The 19,684-nt window shown below is 40.4% G+C and overlaps 2 protein-coding genes across 14 annotated transcripts in view; one reads left to right on the forward strand and one right to left on the reverse strand.

Annotated features, from left to right (window-relative positions):
* Positions 1 to 5,330, forward strand: part of LOC122224549 (methyltransferase-like protein 7A) — a 39,642-nt gene extending 34,312 nt beyond the window's left edge. For both annotated transcript variants that reach the window (XM_042946542.1, XM_042946539.1), the window contains exon 4: positions 4,852 to 5,330. In XM_042946542.1, coding sequence (XP_042802476.1) covers positions 4,852 to 4,916 — 65 coding nt within the window. In that variant the 3' untranslated portion in view covers positions 4,917 to 5,330. The remainder of the gene's footprint in view (positions 1 to 4,851) is intronic.
* The window catches only part of SLC11A2 (solute carrier family 11 member 2), a 63,935-nt gene that overhangs the window by 2,774 nt on the left and 41,477 nt on the right, over positions 1 to 19,684 (reverse strand). For 9 of the 12 annotated variants that reach the window (XM_042946528.1, XM_042946536.1, XM_042946538.1 and 6 more), the window contains 4 exons: positions 19,129 to 19,202; positions 18,356 to 18,509; positions 16,502 to 16,555; positions 9,115 to 10,626 (listed from right to left, as the gene is read on the reverse strand). In XM_042946528.1, coding sequence (XP_042802462.1) covers positions 10,549 to 10,626; positions 16,502 to 16,555; positions 18,356 to 18,509; positions 19,129 to 19,202 — 360 coding nt within the window. In that variant the 3' untranslated portion in view covers positions 9,115 to 10,548. Of the gene's footprint in view, positions 1 to 5,431; positions 6,519 to 9,114; positions 10,627 to 14,111; positions 16,556 to 18,355; positions 18,510 to 19,128; positions 19,203 to 19,684 lie in introns of those variants that run through there. The other 3 variants (XR_006204840.1, XR_006204841.1, XM_042946529.1) reach the window with 3 other exon arrangements.

Here is a 19,684-nt window from a genome sequence, read left to right on the forward strand (position 1 = left end):
AGTACAGAATCACTGCTGTACCTTACAATTATACCAAGAAAGCTCTGGCATTGCAGCTTCATTTAGTGGAGATTACCTTTCAGTCCAAGTTTCAGTCATTCTCTGAAAGCAGTGGAAAGGGGTCTCAGTCAGATACAGGGATTTAAGGACTCTCTGTCACTGAAATCTGCCCACGTATCCCCATCCTAATTTTCAGGGTCCCACTCTTTCCAAAGCAATGCCCTAACTTTGACAAAAGAGACTCTGTGAGGGTGGGAATTTTATGATTGTAGTGATTAGCCACTCACAGGATAAGTCCCTGTGTTGTGTTTTTCAAAAATATCAGCCTCACAGCTACAGGAGTTGAGTTTCTTTCTGGGAAGTCATAAAGCTTTCAGGTCCCCTCATCGGACTTTAAACGAGGAGTTAAAAGCCCTGAGCCCATCATTTTGTTTTCCCGAGTTCTCCAGCACACTTAGAAGAAACCAACCTAATTATACTTCTCTTTTCCACTAAATGTTCTATGACAGTAAATACTTGATCACCCAAAGCCCTTGTTTTCTACAGGCACCTGATTAAGGGTATCTTATCTATAGGCGACAGTCTTTAAAAAATGCTTTGCTAGCATGCCGTGGGCTGCTAGCATTGTCTTTACTACTGGAAAAAATGGCCATTAATATCTTTAAATCTCATCACACCAGAGAACCAATTCGAGATGACCCAGAACCTATTCGGAGGACCTGTACTCATGGTAACGTTCCTCTGGAAGCTTCTGATACCAAAATCTGTATCAGTCAGGGTTCAACCAGAGAAGTAAAACTATGAGTAGTGATATATACAAAGGGAATTATAGAAACATGACCCTAACCAACTTTGGGAGCTGGTTAAACAGTCCATGTGAGGCTGTTGCTTATGTTTCTAATACTGGAGCCTAAATTTAGCCAGGCAGCAGTTGGGAAGGAAGAATAAACTGGAATCTGCAAGGAAGAGCTGGAACCCACAGAGAAATAGAAACCTGAGTCAGTCTCTAACTGACTCTAACTTCGATCATGGTGTGACCTGTAGGGAGAAGCTGGAGCCGTCTATCATGGAGCTAATCCACTGGCCTTGTAGCCAAAGAAGCTAAAGGAGGAGCTCCAGAAGGAGCTGAACAATCTGTGGGTCTGACAGCTGCCCAGCAACGGCAAGGTGAGCCAGCAGATAAACAACACGCACAAGCTGTAACAGCGCCTAGTAACCCTGCACCGAGCCTTCCAAGTGTGAAAAGAATACAGAAGCTATACTGCTTCAATTTTACCTTCAAATCTCCAGCAAAATGTCTCTTGTGAGCCAAGCTAACTCAGAAAAAATGCAGGGATGGGAATTACAGTTTAGCTAACCTGATAGAGAACAAATCCCCAATAGATCTACATGGCTGCGAGCTGAGAAGTCAACGAGATGAAGTGAGCCAGTGAAAGATTTAAACGGGAGTAACGTAGTCAGAATGCCAGCTCAGAAAGATGCCTGCCTTATCAAAGCTCAAAAACAGGCAATATGAAACTGTTTGTTTAAACAGATGGTCACACTATAAAGACAAGGAAAAAACCTGTTACCATAAAAGTCAGAACGGTGGTTATCTATGGAAAAGAGAGCGAGATACAGCCAGGCTTCTAGGATGCTTGCTATATTCTATTTCTTGACCCACAAATACAGGTATTCAGTCTACAACTGTTTGTTAATCTAGTCGTTTAAATTGTGTCTACTGTTTTCCATGCATATTATATTTCACCATGAAAAAAATGTGAAAAGGAAAAAGAAAATGATTAGAGATGACTGGCAAAGGAGGGGAGAAAATAAAGACAGAGAGGCCAATGAGATGATGAACTGGGTCTGAATTAAAGCAGTAATGGTGAAAACGGGAGGAGATGGAGTCTACAAACATTGAGGACTCAGCAACTAAGTGCGTGGGAAAAGGAAGGAAGGAGGAGTCCAGGATGATTCCTAGGTTTCTGGTTTGGGCAATCCGATATAAGATGGGCCTTTCACTAATGTAAAAAATGAAGCAGAACAGGGTTGGTAGGAGAGTAAGTCCAGTAAGTACTGGACAAAACAATAATAGCTAATAGTTAATGAGTGTTTATGATGTGGAACCCACTCTAATTGCTTTATATATCACTACCTCACTTAACCTTTTTTTGTAAGTAAACTTTATATTATTATTATTTTCATTCCAGTATAACATACAGTGTTATGTTAGTTTCAGGTGTACAATATAGTGACTTAATCCTAATAAATACCTCTTTACACCACCTGGTGTACTGTAATACAATTCAATACTGACGCCAACCACTGCAGCTCACCTTAGATGCCACAGGTTTAAGGACATGGTTCCTGAAGGGACTGCTGTTACTTCAGACACCAGCCATTGGGGGTTCCCAGGCCACCTGCCCTTCTGACCAACTAGCGACAAATTCAGGGGTTCCCAAGACTCCTTCAGGTTTGATATTTCACTAGAACAACTTGTGAACTCAGGAAAGCTCTATACTTACAATTACAGTTTTATTATAAAGTATACAGATCAGAAGCAGCCCAATTGAAACACATAGGGTATAGGTCTGGGAGGGTCCCAAACTCAAAGCTTCTGTACCCTCTCCCTGTGGAATGCCACCCTTCCAGCACATCAGTGTGTTTACCAACCAAGAGACTCTACGGAGCTTCAGTACCCAGAGTTTTTATTGTGGCTTCGTTACGTAGGCACCATTGATTGAATCACTGGCCCTATGACACAACTCAGTCTCCAGTCCTGTTCCCCTCCTGGAGGTCTAGTCACATAGTTGGTCTTCCTGGCATGACTAGCCATATCCTGAAGTTATCTAGGAGCCCACCATGGATCACACCATTAACGTAAACTCCGGTATGATCCAAGAGGCTCATGAATAACAAAGATACTCCCATACCTGGTAAATTCCAAGCATTTTAGAAGCTCTATGCCAGGAACTGTGGACGAAGACCAAAGTCTTTATTAAACAATACCCTATGAAGTAGGTACTGTTATAATCCCATTTACAGATAAGGAAATTGAGGCTTAGAGAGGAAAACTTTCTTGCTCACAATCACGGGGGCCCTCTACTCCAGGGCCTGAACTCTTAATTCTATATTATACCGACTGAGGTACCTGTGGCAGATGTCTCTAAATTAGAGTACTCATACCCTAAGAGATGTAGAAGGAGATCCGTGGGTATGTAGGAAGAATATATTTCTATCTTAAAAACAAAAAGCTTTGGGGCGCCTGGGTGGCTCAGTCGATTGAGCGTCCGACTTTGGCTCAGGTCATGATCTCACACCTCGTGAGTTCGAGCCCCGTGTCAGGCTCTGTGCTGAGAGCTTGGAGCCTGCAGCCTGCTTCAGATTCTGTGCCTCCCTCTCTCTCTGCCCCAACCCACTCACATTCTGTCTCTGTCTCTCTCAAAAATAAATAAACATAAAAAAAAAAATTAAATAAAAATTAAAAAAATTAAAAAACCAAAAAGCTTTACTAATAGACACACTGGCCAATAGTACATTTATATAAGTTTATAAATAAATGAACATTTTGAGGAGCAAGCTCAAATTACTGATTTGTGCACAATTTAAAAGTCTGGCAGCCACCTACCCATGTATGTGGAAATGCCACGTATAGTATAATGAATATAAGTCTCATGTTCAGAAGAGAGATCTAATAACTTGCTTACCAGTGAAGCAACAGGTATGAGTGAGGCGACAAAAGAGTTGAGATTGGAACTCCAGGGAACACCAACATTTAAAAGGTAGGCATGAGGTAAGAATTATCTGTGTCTAATAAGCATAGGGAAATGAGTTCTAGAAGTCTCTCTGCATTGGAGAATGTTATTTCCCTAGATACGACAATGATTCAGGTAGGCATATTTTTGCCTTGGATCTTATGCATCTATGATAGTTACACTCCTGTTTCGTTAGAAAATTGTGCAGACAGCTGCCTCACGTGGCTACCATGTTGAGATGAGAACAACTAACTTACTGACCCCTTATTCTCTGTGCGCTCTTTGAAGATACTAACAAGAGGTGTAAGAAAGCAGAAGAAAATGGAGGATTTAGATTAGACAATCTACTAGATATCTGAAGCCTTGATAATTGATACGGGTGGGAATGGGAGCTGAGCGGACTCCTTAACTTGCTTTGGGTATGAACATTTGCTGACATCCCCACAATTCAACGAAAGCACTCTATTCCACACGCTATTTCCCCTGACTCCTTACCCTTTTCTGCATGGCCCTAGGACCTCATCCTGGTGAAAGACCCACATCTATGTCATCTGCCTAAACTCACAGCTAATTTACCCACTAGACTGTAATCCCCTAGAAGCAGTTTTGCTTCTCTTGAGATGCTGAGCACAACCAGACACTGAATAGAGGTTTGCTAAGTTGAGGTGTCTATTATTTCTATTTTATTATCTAGCCAAATCTCCCCACTCTCTCTTTTTCACCAATATTTTAAAATTCAAATTTTAGGATGACATAGTAACATTATAAATTCAGATTTAGATTTGTACTGATCTTAATGGGCTCTGACTTTTTTGGGCTTCTTTTTCTGGAGCCACTTATATAATCTAAGCCAGAAGTTAGTGAGATGGAAGGCATTTGTTTGTTTTTAAATTAAGGGATAACGGGGCCCCTGGCTGGCTTAGTCAGTAGAGCATGTGACTCTTGATCTTGGTGTTGTGAGTTCAAACCCATCATTGGGTGTAGAGGTCACTTAAAAAAAAAAAAAAAGGCACCTAAACTGAGGGACAGTTTTGGAAAAATACAAGCAGAATACAATAAATTCAGTGTTTGTTTCCCATAGATACCGTATTGATGTCTATCTTTTTGTTTCTAGGTGTTCTCTATTCTATGTATAAGGATTACATTAGACCTCGATTCTTCAATGTGTCCAAAAAATGAAGCTACATACATACAAGACAAGAAGGCTTCTGAAAACTATTTATTCTGAAGAATAAATTTTCAGTATGTAGTAAACTATACTGCAAAAGTATGAGACAGGATTCGCATAGCCTTGTATAGCAAGTCTCAATTGTTTATGTTGATTTCCAAATCAAGAGTCATAGTCAACTCAAAAATATCCTTGTTGTCTTTCAGAACCTAGGACATGATTTTCTGACTTTTAGAATTTTTATTTTCTAGTTAGTGGCAAAAAATAATCTATATTACGTCAAACCAATCTGAAAATTAGGAGTTAGTTATATAATGGCTACCGAAAAATTATCTATATCTGTATTAAATGTGATGGTCTAGCCTGGGTGGCTCAGTCGGTTAAGTGTCCAACTTCAGCTCAGGTCATGATCTCGCAGTTTGTGGGTTCAAGCCCCACGTCGGGCTCTGGGCTGACAGCTCAGAGCCTGGAGCCTGTTTCGGATTCTGTGTGTGTGTGTCTCTCTCTTGCTGTCCCTCCTCTGCTCACTCTCTCTCTCTCAAAATAAATAAATAAACCTTAAAAAAAAATGATGCTCCATTCATTGTTTAATTCTCTCCAAATAGGGCAAGTTAATTAAAGCTTTCATAAATTCCTTTTGAGAATGGGAAACAATTACATCAGAGGAGAATGGCCATGTTGTTATTTAAATTTGGTTTACCATTGTGTGCTTCGCTCTTATCTCAAAATTTGACTATTTTGCCACAAACATAAATGTTTAACATTTAAAGGTCTATGTATTCATTTTTATACTTGAAAGCATTTCTAGGAGTACAAAGGTGAATTGCTAAAAAAAAAAAATCCCTTTTCCCCAGATGACAACTGTAGGGGTGAAAGGAATTAGTCCAGTGCTATTGCTAATCTGGTATGACACTCGAAAACACAGAAATCAAAACAGACATTAAATGTTAATTACACCTGTGACCTGAAACTCCTCTACAACTGCCCTAAGGTTCTAAAAAATTAACTATACTGTTGAAGTCATTACATCTGTGACTCAGATCTACCTTCTAAGACTCCAAGCCTGGGGAGAAAGGGGGAAAAAAAAAAAAAAGCAAAACCAGAAACAAACAAATGAAAAAAGCATTCACTGAAAAAAAATCAAGAATGCATTATAAAATTATCTGTGGTGGTTACTTCCTTTTCTTTGATGTCTCCTACGGTGGAGAGTTCATCTGAAAGGAAGGTGAAGTCTAGTATTTGGGAAAAGAAACAATGTCGGAATATCTGAAATTAAGTCTGCAGTCTAGGCATTAACCCCCACTGTTCTGTGTATTAATTGGCACAGGCAATTATTTTTAAAATTGTCATTTGTACCTGTCATGGGGCTCTCCTAGTTCCACCAACAAGTATATATATTTTGGGCAACACTGTCCTCTGGGGAAAATAGGCAAGGCAAGAATCCAACGACTTTATTCCACTAAATAGTCCTGCAGCTGGATCTAATATGTTGCATGGAGGTCAGGGAGATTGAGAACAGCAGGCATAGAAATGTCACCCTTCGTGTTGATTCCACAATGGAGAAGTACTTCTATTCAGGGTCCTGGAAAGATTCCATTCTCTCAATGTATACTCTGCATTAAAAATAGACTTAAGTGTTTAATTAGAAATGGGCTTTTTTCATAACACCCAACAGGTTCCAGAATTTTGTAATTTTACTGACAGCTGAATATATTTATTGCTTGAAACAGAAATGCAAAGTATTTATTCACCAAGAATAGCTATGCATGAGAACTCACAAACTGTATTTAAATTAACGTGTAAAATCATCTGTGTAGAAAAGAAGCAGGATGCTCATTTATCCACTTTAGCTTGGGTTAAGAAGAGGGGGTCACTGCAGGGACCCTACATATAGGTGAAATACAGTACCCGAATGAAGACAACACTTCTGGGGCAAAACTTTGGAGGCTTGATATCATAATGTTTAAAGTTGAGAAGGCTTTTTTCATTAACTACTGAAACCCCTGATGCCTCACTTGCTAAACTATTTCATTTGCCTCAATATGCTCTGCCTTTTATTTTTTTTAATTAAAAAAATTTTTTTTCAACATTTATATATTTTTGAGAGACGGAGCACAAGCAGGGAGGGCAGAGAGAGAGGGAGACACAGAATCCCAAGCAGGCTTCAGGCTCTGAGCTGTCAGTACAGAGCCCAACATGGGGCTCGAACCCATGAACTGTGAGATCATGACCTGAACCAAAACTGACTGACTGCCTTTTATATTAGGTGGACATGTGGTTATGTAGCAGCAGCTGCCCAGTAACTATTATTTAGTTGTATTTTTTTGACATTCTGGATATTCATTGTCAGAGCATCCTCTTATAAATTGACTCCATAATGTTAAACCTGAGGAACTGAGTGAGTGTATGCTTCTAGGTTTCTCTTACAATTGAATATGTTAATAGCTATAAAAGCATATAATATAAAATCCAGATTTGTAAATATAAATTAGAGAATGATTAAAAGTTCTAACTTAGAAAAAAAGTTTACCCAAGACTCATTCTTTAGAAATCAGTCTCTTCTACTGATTTTGGTGTGACTCAGTTTATCAACTTTTCAGATTACAGGAGTTGTATGACTTGATGGATAAATTTATAAACATTTTTTTCAATTTATTTTTATTTTAAGTAGCTTCCACACCAACATGGGGCTTGAACTCACAACCTGAGATCAAGAGTTGCATGTTCTACCGACTGAGTGGGCCAGGCACCCCAAACTTAAAAGCTTTTGTAAACTCCAGTCCATTAATGTACAGCCATAGGATGGAGATGAGAGCTAGACTCCCCCAAGTACTTAGTCTCTGTATAACCAAGCACTTCATCTTTTTATGAGTGGCAAAACAGAATTTTGTAACCTTTTTCTTCTTTCTCCTAACACTCTCTGGTCATGAAACTAACTACCTGAGAAAATGAATTTCCAAGAGAGGCAGGAAAATCCAAATTGGTTCATCTAGAGTTGCTATCTGTGTATAAAGAATATAAAATACTGTGGGGCAGCTGACTGGCTCAGTCAAACAGCATGTGACTCTTGATCTTGGGGTCATGAGTTCAAGTCCATGTTGGGTGTAGAGATTACTTAAATAAATAAAATGTCTTAAAAAAATCTAAAATACTGAAACTCATTTAAAAAATCTCTTTTTCAGGGCACCTGGGTGGCTCAGTCAGTTAAGCATCCACTCTTGGTTTTGGCTCAGGTCATGATCTCAAGGGTCATGAGATCAAGCCCCACAGCAGTCTACGCAATGGGCATGGAGCCTGCTTAAGATTCTCTCTCTCTCTCTCTCTCTCTCTCTCTCTCTCTCTCTCCCTCTCCCCCCCCCACCCCTCCCCTGTATGTGCGTGTGTGCTCATGCTCTCCCTCTCTCTCTCAAAAAAGAAATCTCTTTTTCAAATGAAAGCTGATAACTGATGTTAATTCAATTTCATTTTTAAGATCAGAAGGACTCTAACCTACAAATGCTACTCTTACCAGAAGTTTCAAGGGCCTCTGAAATAGAAATAAGAGAATTTTTAAAAAGTATTACCTTAGACAACTCCCTGCCACTTAGAGAACCAAGTCTGTATAAGTGAAGATAAACAATGTCTGGAATTTTAAAAAGTCTTACTGAAAAAATACTAACTTTTAAAATAAGACAGAGTGATCCTGAGAAACTTAACAGAAACCCATGGGGGAGGGGAAGGAAAAAAAAAAAAAAAAAAGAGGTTAGAGTGGACGAGAGCCAAAGCATAAGAGACTCTTAAAAACTGAGAACAGGGGCGCCTGGGTGGCGCAGTCGGTTAAGCGTCCGACTTCAGCCCGGTCACGATCTCGCGGTCCGTGAGTTCGAGCCCCGCGTCAGGCTCTGGGCTGATGGCTCGGAGCCTGGAGCCTGTTTCCGATTCTGTGTCTCCCTCTCTCTCTGCCCCTCCCCCGTTCATGCTCTGTCTCGCTCTGTCCCAAAAATAAATAAAAAACGTTGAAAAAAAAATTAAAAAAAAAAAAAAACTGAGAACTGAGGGTTGACGGGGGGTGGGAGGGAGGGGAGGGGGGGTGATGGGTATTGAGGAGGGCACTTGTTGGGATCAGCACTGGGTGTTGTATGGAAACCAATTTGACAATAAATTTCATATATTGAAAAAAATAAATAAAATAAAATAAAATAAAATAAAATAAAATAAATAAGACAGAGAGGTCAGATATTTCACTTTTAAGCTGAAAGAGGAAAATGATGCTCAAAGTCATACAAAAGCTGCAGGGTTTGCAAACTCAATGTCTTTGGGGCTAGAAGGAAACGAATCGAAGAAGTGTGTGCCACCCTGAAGTCCATTAAAACGGACTAGCCACCATCCAGTTCCAGCCAACTGCAATTCCATGCAGGAATGTAAGCCCAGTGTGGCCAATCTTCTTTTCAATCAGATAATTATGCAACATTTTTCCAATTTTTAAATATTAACTTTTTTTATTATAAAAATCTTAAAGAAAAAAGTCCTGGTTAAGAAGAGGGGTCAAAAAAAGTCTATCACCCACATGTAGGCAGGCAGTTTATGACATGAGAACTAGTCGTCCATGTCCTGGTCTAGTTCTGCTCTCGTATTACTTGATATAAATATCTTAAATAAAATGCTTAGCATTCAAGGAAATTCAACACTAGAAATATTAACCATTCCTGGAAATAGACTTTGGACCTAGAAATGGTGTCTGTGGAGTTTTAGTGGGGAAAAATGGGAAGAAAAGACATGGTAGAACTCTACAAACGTTAGAAAGAAAACAAGTAACCTCCATCATTTTCTGTTTGGGACTTACAAAGTTAAATGTTAGAAGGTTCTTCTTTTTATACCTAAAGCTTGAATGCTAGAATGGGCTGAGTTATGATGTCACATGGAAAACTGATCATTGGTTCGAGTATGGTTTCTGAATCTTCTGATGAGGTATTAAGCTCTTTGGGAAATACCACCATACCTCTGACAAGATTTCAAGAAAAGCAACAAAGAATAATAATTGCAAAGCACACAATATAACCAGGATAAATCTGCTGAAAAGAACTGTTTCCTTTAGAAATGATGTGCTGCTAGTCAGTAGTCGCTAAGGGTCTGGTTAAAACTGAAATCGAATTTAACTAGCCATAGTCAAGTGTCACTTTAAAAGGCAAGTCAATTTGACCAGATCATTCCGAAAAAGAGCATTACTCCCTTTCCTCTCTCACTTGTGACCCAGAGAAAACAAATATCTGATTTATCTATAGCTTTTAAAAAAATAAGAAAGACCTATCAATTTCACATAACCTTAAAACTCTACCCAAACTGACATGTTCAGGTTTACATAAATATATACACATATATATTTTTTAAATTCCAGAGGTCAAGACACAAGCCCATAGGGGTGTGTGGCCACCATGGGCCAATCATGTCACTCTGGTTACTGTAGGACCATCGTGAGGTGGGTGGGTCTCTGTCCTACACTTAGAGCTGGCAGCTTTTAACACCCTTCCCATGAGGAAATCTTTGACTTTTGTTCAAAACATCTGAACAAAACTCACCTCTGAACTAACAGAGATATGTTAACAGGACACCTGGCACAAAAGGACTAAGACAAAGTGGTTCTTAAACAGTCTCTCAGGCTGTCAGTCATCTAGACACAAGTGAGTCAGCATCCACGGTGTTGAGAAGGTAGAGTTCAGGCTGAGCTGTCAGTCCCAGATGGTACTAAGGACAAAAAAATGAAACAGGGTTAGACTGATGTGCAAGTATTTGTTATTATTTTTTTATGTCTATTTCCGAGAGACAGAGGGAGTGCACACGTGAGCGGGGGAAGGGGAGAGGCAGAGATGGGGACAGAGGATCTGAAGTGAGCTCCATGCTGACAGCAGAGAGCCGGAGAGCTGGAGAGCCAGATGCGGGGCTCAAACTCACAAACTGATCATGACCTGAATGGAAGTCAGGCGCTTAGCCAACTGAGCCACCCAGGCAGCCCTGATTTACGAGTATTTAAATACTGAAACTGGCACATGCGCACCTATAATCAGCAGCCTTTTTTCAGTACTGCTATATGGATTTTTACTTCCGAAAAGAAATGGCTTACAGAAACGGTTTACATAAAATACTAGCTTGGAGCTGAATGAAATAGTTAAGAACTGAGATAATGCCAAGTGCCCTCATGAAATCTGCACTTTGACTATTCTTGTGACACACTTGTTCCAGAGGGGTGCTTGCTGGCGACAAGGATGAGAGCAAACACTCTGAGCACTTTTGTATTCTAGTACTGTGTTTTAGAAATCAAATAAGCTCTAAGTAATTCAAATAAATACTAGAATCAAATACTAATTCTAACTCTTGAGCTCACTCTAACTCCTAAACCCAATATCCAGGCCCCATGATCTTCTGGCACCTGAGCCAATTCTTCCCCTAAAAAAAAAAGAAAATAGCACGTGCTAAGAGTGACAGGGAGATGACCTGAGTCGCAAAAGTTTGTCAGGCTGAATCAAATCACTTGGACTGCTATCAAAACACATTGCTGGGGCGCCTGGGTGGCTCACTTGGAGAAGCGTCAGACTCTTAATTTCGGCTCAGGTCATGATCCCAGCATCGTGGGGTCAAGCCCCGTTTTGGGCTCCATGCTGAGTGTGGAACCTGCTTGAGATTCTCTCTCTCTCTCTCTCTCTCTCTCTCTCTCTCTCTCTCTCTCTCTTCCTCTGCCCCTATCCTCTGCTCTCTCCAAAATAAATAACATGGAAAAAAAACCAACAACAACAATTGCCAAACCACCTTCCTGGAAACATGAATCCCTATGGATTGTGTTGAGATCTTTGAAGTTGTCGTTTACTCTTTTTCTCTCCTCTGCATACCATCGTGAGATAATCACTGAATCTCACTTTAGCCCTACTGTTATTACTTAGGGCTTTAGGAATGTTATCACCCCTTGGCATCAACAACCTGTGAGTTAAGGCAGAATGTAGACTATGAATCCACAGGAGGAAAATATTCCTATTATAGCACAGTGGAAAAGGCACCAGAGTCGAGTTCAAGCTCCAACTCTGCCGCTTCCTGTGACCTTGAGCAAGTTCATGTATCCTTTTTGGAGCCTTATCCTACTTATTTGTAAAATGGGAATAAATGCTACATTTGAAAATGCCAAGTATGCTGATATGCTGTGTTAGTCTTCAACAAATATGATTTTTTTAATGTTTATTTTTTAATGTATGTTTGTTTGTTCATTTATAGAGGCAGAGAGAGAGAATCCCAAGCAGGTTCTGCATTCTCAGTATAGAACTGGTTGCAGGGCTCGAGCCCACGAACCGTGAGATCATGACCTGAGCTGAGATCAAGAGTCGGATGCTTAACTGACTGAGCCACCCAGGCACCTCGACAAACAGAATTTTTTAACACATTACAAATTGCCCTGTATACCTCACAAGCTTCTGATGACCCCGTGGACACCAAATGAACCCCCAAATAAAATTATTCTAGGCATAGTGAGCTAGGAAATTACTAACACTGGCCTTAGGGCAGAAAACAGCTCTTCAGACAAGCCTCCTTATTCATTTCAGGGTCTTCCATTTCAGGTTTTAGTAACCAAGAGCAACTGTCAGATACACTATAAATTCATTGCTGCCTTTTCACAAGAGAGCTGAGCTGGTGGGCTTCCTCATTACGTAATAAGCAAGAGTTGCCTTATTAGTCCTGTGATCCCCAGACTCTTAGAGGACTTGTTAGGGTTCCTTCACTGGAGGAGTCTGTCATATTGTTGGGAGACACTGAGAAGTGGCGCGGAACGGCACAGGAATAGGCTAACTGCTGTCACAGGGGCAGAGAGGTAATGCAAATAAGTGAGTAAGCTTCATAGTTCTTAGCTACTCCTGGGGTAGGATCAGAGAGGGCCCTGTCCGCCTTCTGTGCCCACCAAAAAGCATTCAAAGTTGTTCCAAATTTAACACAGGCCAAGCAAAATTAGTCTGTCAGTTGGCTGAGTACAAATCTCTCACTAATCAGAGTATTAAGCGAGATGCTCTGACGTGTCCCTGTAATGCCAGACACCAAAGCTTGGCGTCTTAACCTGGCATGAAGAGTGTACTACGTATTACACAGGACAGTTCGGTAATGGCAACGTGGACTCTGGGGTTTAGCTATTCAAGTTGACATGCCAGCTGCTCATTTACCACTGATGTGATTCGAGGAAGTTAACTTTACTTTTTGGCCTTCCAGCTGCCTCATCGACGTAGAGGCCGATCCTCTTGTTGTAACAACTGAATGAGGTCCTAGGAGTGCTCAGACCAGGATGAGCACATGGGGGTCAGTGTCAGCCGTTTTTAACCTTCATAAGCTAAGGTGCCAAGAGAAGCTGACACATTTAGATTCATTGGCCCTACCTATCGAATAAAGGAGTAGAAAGCATTCCAGAGGGCAGAGCTAAAAGAAATGTCTCAAATCAGGATCTTCCAACTACTGCATCCTATTCTAGTTTGGAAAGTAAACCCAAGAGAAGAAGGGAGAGCTAAACGAGGAAGGACAACATGGAGAACAGAATTCTCAGATTACTTCTATGGTGTTACAGTATTCAGCTCCTATAAGACAGGCAGAAAAGCTTATGACAGAGAAAGGGAAAATGAAGTTCAAGTGACAATCTTGGAATAAATCAAGTGTTCACTTAGATTTTCCTGTCATTTGTATGGTGACAGGGCTAGTAGTTTATTAGGCCTGAGCTTCGTCTTTGTTTTCATTAAATGGCGCCAATGTTTCCGTTTATATCCGTTCCACCAAAATGCTTTCAATTTTTAAGCTAAACAATTTTGGTTTCTCTTTTCAAACACTTATACTTTTTATGGGCAGCATACATGGAATATAAAAGCCTATTCCAACGGTGAAACAAGACTACGGACAGAAAAATGTTCAGCTTAGAGCAAAGAAAGGCTGAATGATAATTTTTTTTCGAGTTTAAATAAGGCAATGATGTGACCTTTAGCAACAGCAAGACAAACAGTATGTGACTAAGTGGGTAGATTGATATTCGTGTTTGCTGTCTGCAGTTCATCAAGTCTTCTAGGGACTAAAGCTATTTATACCTCCATCCCTTCACAAGAGAAAATCACTAACACTGTGGGCTTAATATGTCAATCCAGGTGGCAGCTGATGTTTCAGTATTTCAGAAGTTAAATATTTTCCAGGTGAAAAAAAATACCCAGGAAACCAAACAGGAAAAAGAAAAAATTTTTAATTACAAACCAAGTTTACATACTGTTAAGTGGTCACTAACAGCTCAGTTGTCACCACTTGGAATACGACTAGCAGGACCTCACAGGAGCCAAACTACAGCTCGTCCCCATCCCTATGAATTCCCAAGATGCTGTACCAGCACAATTATTTCATGTCACATTTCTGGAGAACAAGGACGGATTTACATAAGGTACAATTGTATATCCTTAACATTCCACGCACACACACACACACTGCACATGCTGGCACCGGAAGACTTCATAAGCATTGTTTATTGCACCCAGAGTACTGGCTAAAGGACACTCTCTCTCTAAGAGGATCAAATGGAATATGGTTTGGGAGTGCTTTTAACACTGTAAAACACTCCACACATAGTATTATAAAATGCCACTTAAGTGGGAAGAAATTTTCCATCATCGTCAGTCATAAATAAAACTTTAAAAAAGAAAATAAGCAGCTTTACTTGAACTTCTAAATACATATTGTGAATCTGAGACTGACTGGGCCCACCAGACTCAGGGCAAAGGGAAGTGTCACTGTACTGTCTTTACAAAGAATTTTTCTTGTCAATTTTGCCTTCACCTAGCACAGCCAGATGAGAGATAAAGATGTCAGTCTCCAACATCTTCACAGAGTGCCCTTATGACCAGGCATGACGATAGGGAGAGGGGAAGATGTGAGGAGGAACAGTTGGGGAAATTTGTCTTTCATGATCCTGTCAGATATTACTTGAGGGACTAAGAGAAGGTATGGTCAGTGAAACAGTAGTTTATCCTTAATGCCTTATGAAAAACAATCCATCCAGTCTGTGCTTTTGACTGTGTGCAAAATATGAGCAATAATGCTTTCAGGGGCTGAGATGAATACATAATATCAATCAACCAGGACTCCAGAAGGAAAGCTCCAAAAAACGAGAAGTCCTTCAATGCCATTCCCGTTACTGTTCTCACCAAGTCAATGGCTATAAAAGACTTGATTATTTATCTCCACCAGACAAATGTGATTTGATTTGATATAATCACACAATCTCAGGCTCCACATGTAAAAGTATCAGAAGTGGCTGAAGAGCAGCAGCTTCATGCTGAAGGGACCCATTTCCTCTGACTCCAAAGCTCCACCATCTGGTCTCAAAATTTTTCCCTCTGAGGGAATGGCTGAAGAGAGGTAGCCCAGCGCAACCTTGCTGAGAGAACTCTGCAACCACAGTGATACCTACTGACTTGCTGAGGGAGAGAGAAAGAGCTTTGCAACAGTTAGGTCCACAGCTCCTGAGATTGCCTCGCAAGTGGTCTTGGGCATGCTTCGGAAAAACGTGACAATTCTGGTAGGAGATGGCTTTTAGGAATAAAACAGATGGCTCTTCTTTTCCTTTAAGTCTTTTCTCCCCATTCCAAAATCTCATGAGAACGTCAGTTCATAAATGCTACCATCTTTTTCTATAACCAACTTCCTGGATGAGGAAGGTGAAGGTTTTACAACTGTATGCACTCAAAGAGGAAGTATCAACGGGAAAGCTCGGTACTAAGATGAAACTTATGGAAATCAGAACTCCCAAGAAATTCCTGATAAGCTTTCCATCTCTGAGGAAAATCTGCTCAGTGATGTTCCAAGGTGATTAATAACCACCACCTGCATGTCAGCTTTGCTATTTGTTCATTTATCACCTTCTAAATTTATGCTTTCTCATCCCTCTTAACTTCCACCAAAAATTTAAAGTGGAAAGAAGTTAAAAGAATCCTGAACCTGAAAGAGGTAGAGATGTTTCACAATTTTATATTTAATATGGATGACACCACCTTAGGTGAGTTGTTTTTTTTTTAATAAGTAAAGTAACTGAAAGGGTATGGATAAGAAAAGTATTTCTCAGCCTCTTAAAATCCAGAATCTTTTGATAAACAAAACCTGCATACCCATTCTATAATTTGTATTAAGAAAAATTTATTACATTTTCCAATTTTTTTTTTTTTTTAAACACACAGCCTAGTTAAGAATCATGCCTACAGGATTCTCTCTCAAAAGGATAAAACAAGCTGGCCCTTAGGCAGCTACTTAAAATTTTAGTGTTGGAATGATAGCAGCAAATGTCAGCTTTTCAAAGATCCTATCTAATCCAGTTCCCAGGTTAGGAGGTCAGGAAGAAAAAAAATTCCATCTTTCAAACATATATTGAAACAAAGTCTTTCCCAACAAACAGTTGAGTCTTAAATGAAGTCTGTGCAACAGCACATACTTTTGTCTATGTTCACACAGTAAACCATAGAAACACACTGGCTCTGATGGCTACCTGTGGAGGACAGACAGACTGATCCAGTGTTTACTTAGTATAGCCACCGGTGGCTTCTTCGGTCAGCAGGACTTTAGAGATGCTTACCGTGTGCCCACAGTCCAGGAAGGACATGCCCAGTGCAATCAAACATTGCCAACCCTGAAAGATAAAGCATGGCCATCATTCACCAGCCCCTCTGAAGAGCCCTCTTACCCACCATGACTGCTCACGCCTCACTGCTCAGACACAAACCTGCTCTCTTCCTTGCATATCCAGCTTTGCTCATCTCCTACCACCAAGGTTGCACAAAGTCATTCTCCCAACCCCACACCCCCTTCAAAACATCCTGGAGTTTGCCTTCCTCGGCAACGTTTTCTTGCATACTATTTTCAATACTGAGCTCCCTGCTCCTACCGCTTTTTGTCGTTTGTTTCTTTCATCCGACTGGGAGTTCCCTGAAGACCCATTCCTCATGATGAAGGTGGAGGCGGAGGGAATGAAGGACAAACTAATACAAATGGAATAGTATCCTGAACTGCTCTACGACGTCATGCTTTTGGGGGCTTCACAGCAGTAACCCACCCTGGAATCAGCCCTCAGCCTTAAAATGGGTCTTCAACAATCTCGACAGTCTCAGGGTGACTGAGGACAACTCGGACCCTTCATACACAATTTGCAGGAAGGAAAGATTCCTTTAACTTCTACGGTGAATTTTTAAAATATTTCCTGTCAAAGACACGTTCAATTACTTGGATTTCCTTAGAGTAAATCCCTAGAACATAGGCTCAGCATAATCCTAGTGTGCCCCAGGTTTACTGGGGAGAAAAAAAAGAAAAGCTGTATCAATCCAGGACATAATTTTTCAATAGTCACTAAAGCGTTTTTCTCAATCTAGTACCTAACCTGTGGCAAACACTGGCATGGGGATTAGTTAAATGTTCAAAAGATAGGGTTTCCAGCCTCTGTCCTTAACCATTCTCTCAGCAGATATGGTATAAATTCTGCTGCCCCTAAATTCCTCCAAACATGAATTTTTCAGAGAAACCTGTATGGAACAGGGAGGTGGATTTGTTGTTTTTGTTGCTAGAACTATTTCCATTACTATAAGTAACGTGACAGAACATTTGGGAAATAGAGAAAAGAATGTATCTATGATGGTACCATCTTTTTTTTAATGTTTATTTATTTTTGAGGGGGGGGATGCAAGTGGGGGATGAGCAGAGAGAGAGAGAGGGACACAGAATCTGAAGCAGGCTCCAGGCTCTATGCTGACAGTAAACAGCCCGACTCAGGGCTTGACCTCATGAACCATGAGATCATGACCTGAGCCGAAATTGGACGCTTAAGACTGAGCCACCCAGGCACCCCCAAGATGGTACCATCCGAACATAACTATCATCATGTTCACATAATCTACCCTAGACTTTTGAGAAGGAACTTGATTATCTCGGAACACATTACTCTGTATTCATTTTCTATGTAGTTACGATTTCATAACCATCATTTTTAAATCACTCTAGAGTAATTCAATGAGCGAGTATCACTGTTACTTCTTCACGAGACAGTTATTAAATGGCAGAGCTGAGCAGGGCCGTGAACTCACGTGTATCCTGCCCCAAAGCTCTGACATCTCACCAACCCCATCTCGTACTGCCCTCTACTTTCTATACTGCTCTTCTTTTAATTCCTCAAACACAGTACACTCTCTTATTAGGAATTACTAAGAATGGAAACCAGCAGAAGTGACAGGACAGCTCTTAGGAGTCTAAATTTTATGGTTAAAAATATTGTTTAACCACAGCTGACGTTATTAACAATTTCATGTAAACTGTTCCAGTAACCTGGAGATAAGAAGGCTATGTGCTCTTTTGAGTCCTTTCATTTTGGTATCAGTAAGCCCCAACTGAGCTGATACCAACTCTGATACAAATACCCCTACTCCCTCCTGAATGGACTTACCAAGTATAACACAAAGCTCAGATAAGCCACACTGACCACAGCAGCTACCACATACAATGCCACATGCCCTAGTTCCTGGACATAAACCATGACAAAGTACATGTTGATGGAACAGACGATAAGGACCAAGATCCCGCCTGCAATCCTCCAGCCTCTGTAAAAGAATCAGCAATCATTGGTGGAATAGTCCAACCTATCTGTAAGCAGAAAAGGACACTCGGTCTTGTGGGGCAGACAGGACAGGAGTTAAGAGGCATTTCAAAATGAACTGAAAATTGTCTTATTATGTCCCAATTAAATGAGCCAAATAGACACCAGTAGGGAGAAAGAGGTGGGGGAAATACTATCAAATAATCCCTGATATTTAAGTCCCTAAAAATGCAACAAGCCCTAAAAATGCAACAAGCCCAGAGTTCCTAGAGGTGCAACAGACAATTTCAAATGCCCCACACTCTTTAAAGATGCATATAAAAGGTATTAGTTTATGCCTTTCTCATTAAGATCATTTAACATGAAATTAAGGCAGCTTCAGTGGCTGCAGCTGAAGAATAAAACCCTAAGAGCTGACCTTTCTCTCCCCAAAAATGAAAAATTGCTTGCCTTCTTTTACTACATTCAGAGTCTCCATTTTCTAAGCCAAAGATTGAGGGGCACCTCTAGGAATCACCTCTCAAAGCATGTGGTTCCCCATATGACTCATTTTCTGACTGGCCTGTTGGATGCAGATACCATTTCCCCACATATTTTGGGGGAACTGAGAGAAGTACACTCACATTCCATTGGCAAAGTCACTCATTACTGGCCGCAAGCTCGTAAATGTGAGGATGGGTATGAGAGCAAAGGGAAGCTGGAAAAGAAAGAACAAAGATCAGACAGGACTACTGGAGATACTCATATTACCCAGCACTGTTAGCAAGAGGGAAACACACACCCTGCTTCATCTGCCCCATGAGAAATTATTCCTGTCATCCCAACATGCTCATGCATTACGTTGAAATCTGTAGAGGCATCATTAACTTAGCATCGATCATCATCCTTTGAGTCCTTAAAAACATTTGTTATCTTCCTTGTCTTCTTAACCTCCACAGGACCTAGCAATGTCCTATGTTATTTATTATTTAATGTTTGCTTGGATTAAGAAACAATAATTTTATACTCTGTACGTAATTATAGCAGATAATTCCCATTCAACAAGCTTTTAAAACCAAACCATGTCCAAAAGATTTTATTTAAAAGAATGTTTTAAAATTCATTTGAGAGAGAAAGAGAGAAAGAGAGAGAGGAGAGAGAGAGAGAGAGAGAGAGAGAGAGAGAGAGAGAATATAAACG

Source organism: Panthera leo, chromosome B4 (assembly GCF_018350215.1).
Source record: "Panthera leo isolate Ple1 chromosome B4, P.leo_Ple1_pat1.1, whole genome shotgun sequence".
In the NCBI taxonomy this organism is placed as follows: domain Eukaryota; kingdom Metazoa; phylum Chordata; class Mammalia; order Carnivora; family Felidae; genus Panthera; species Panthera leo.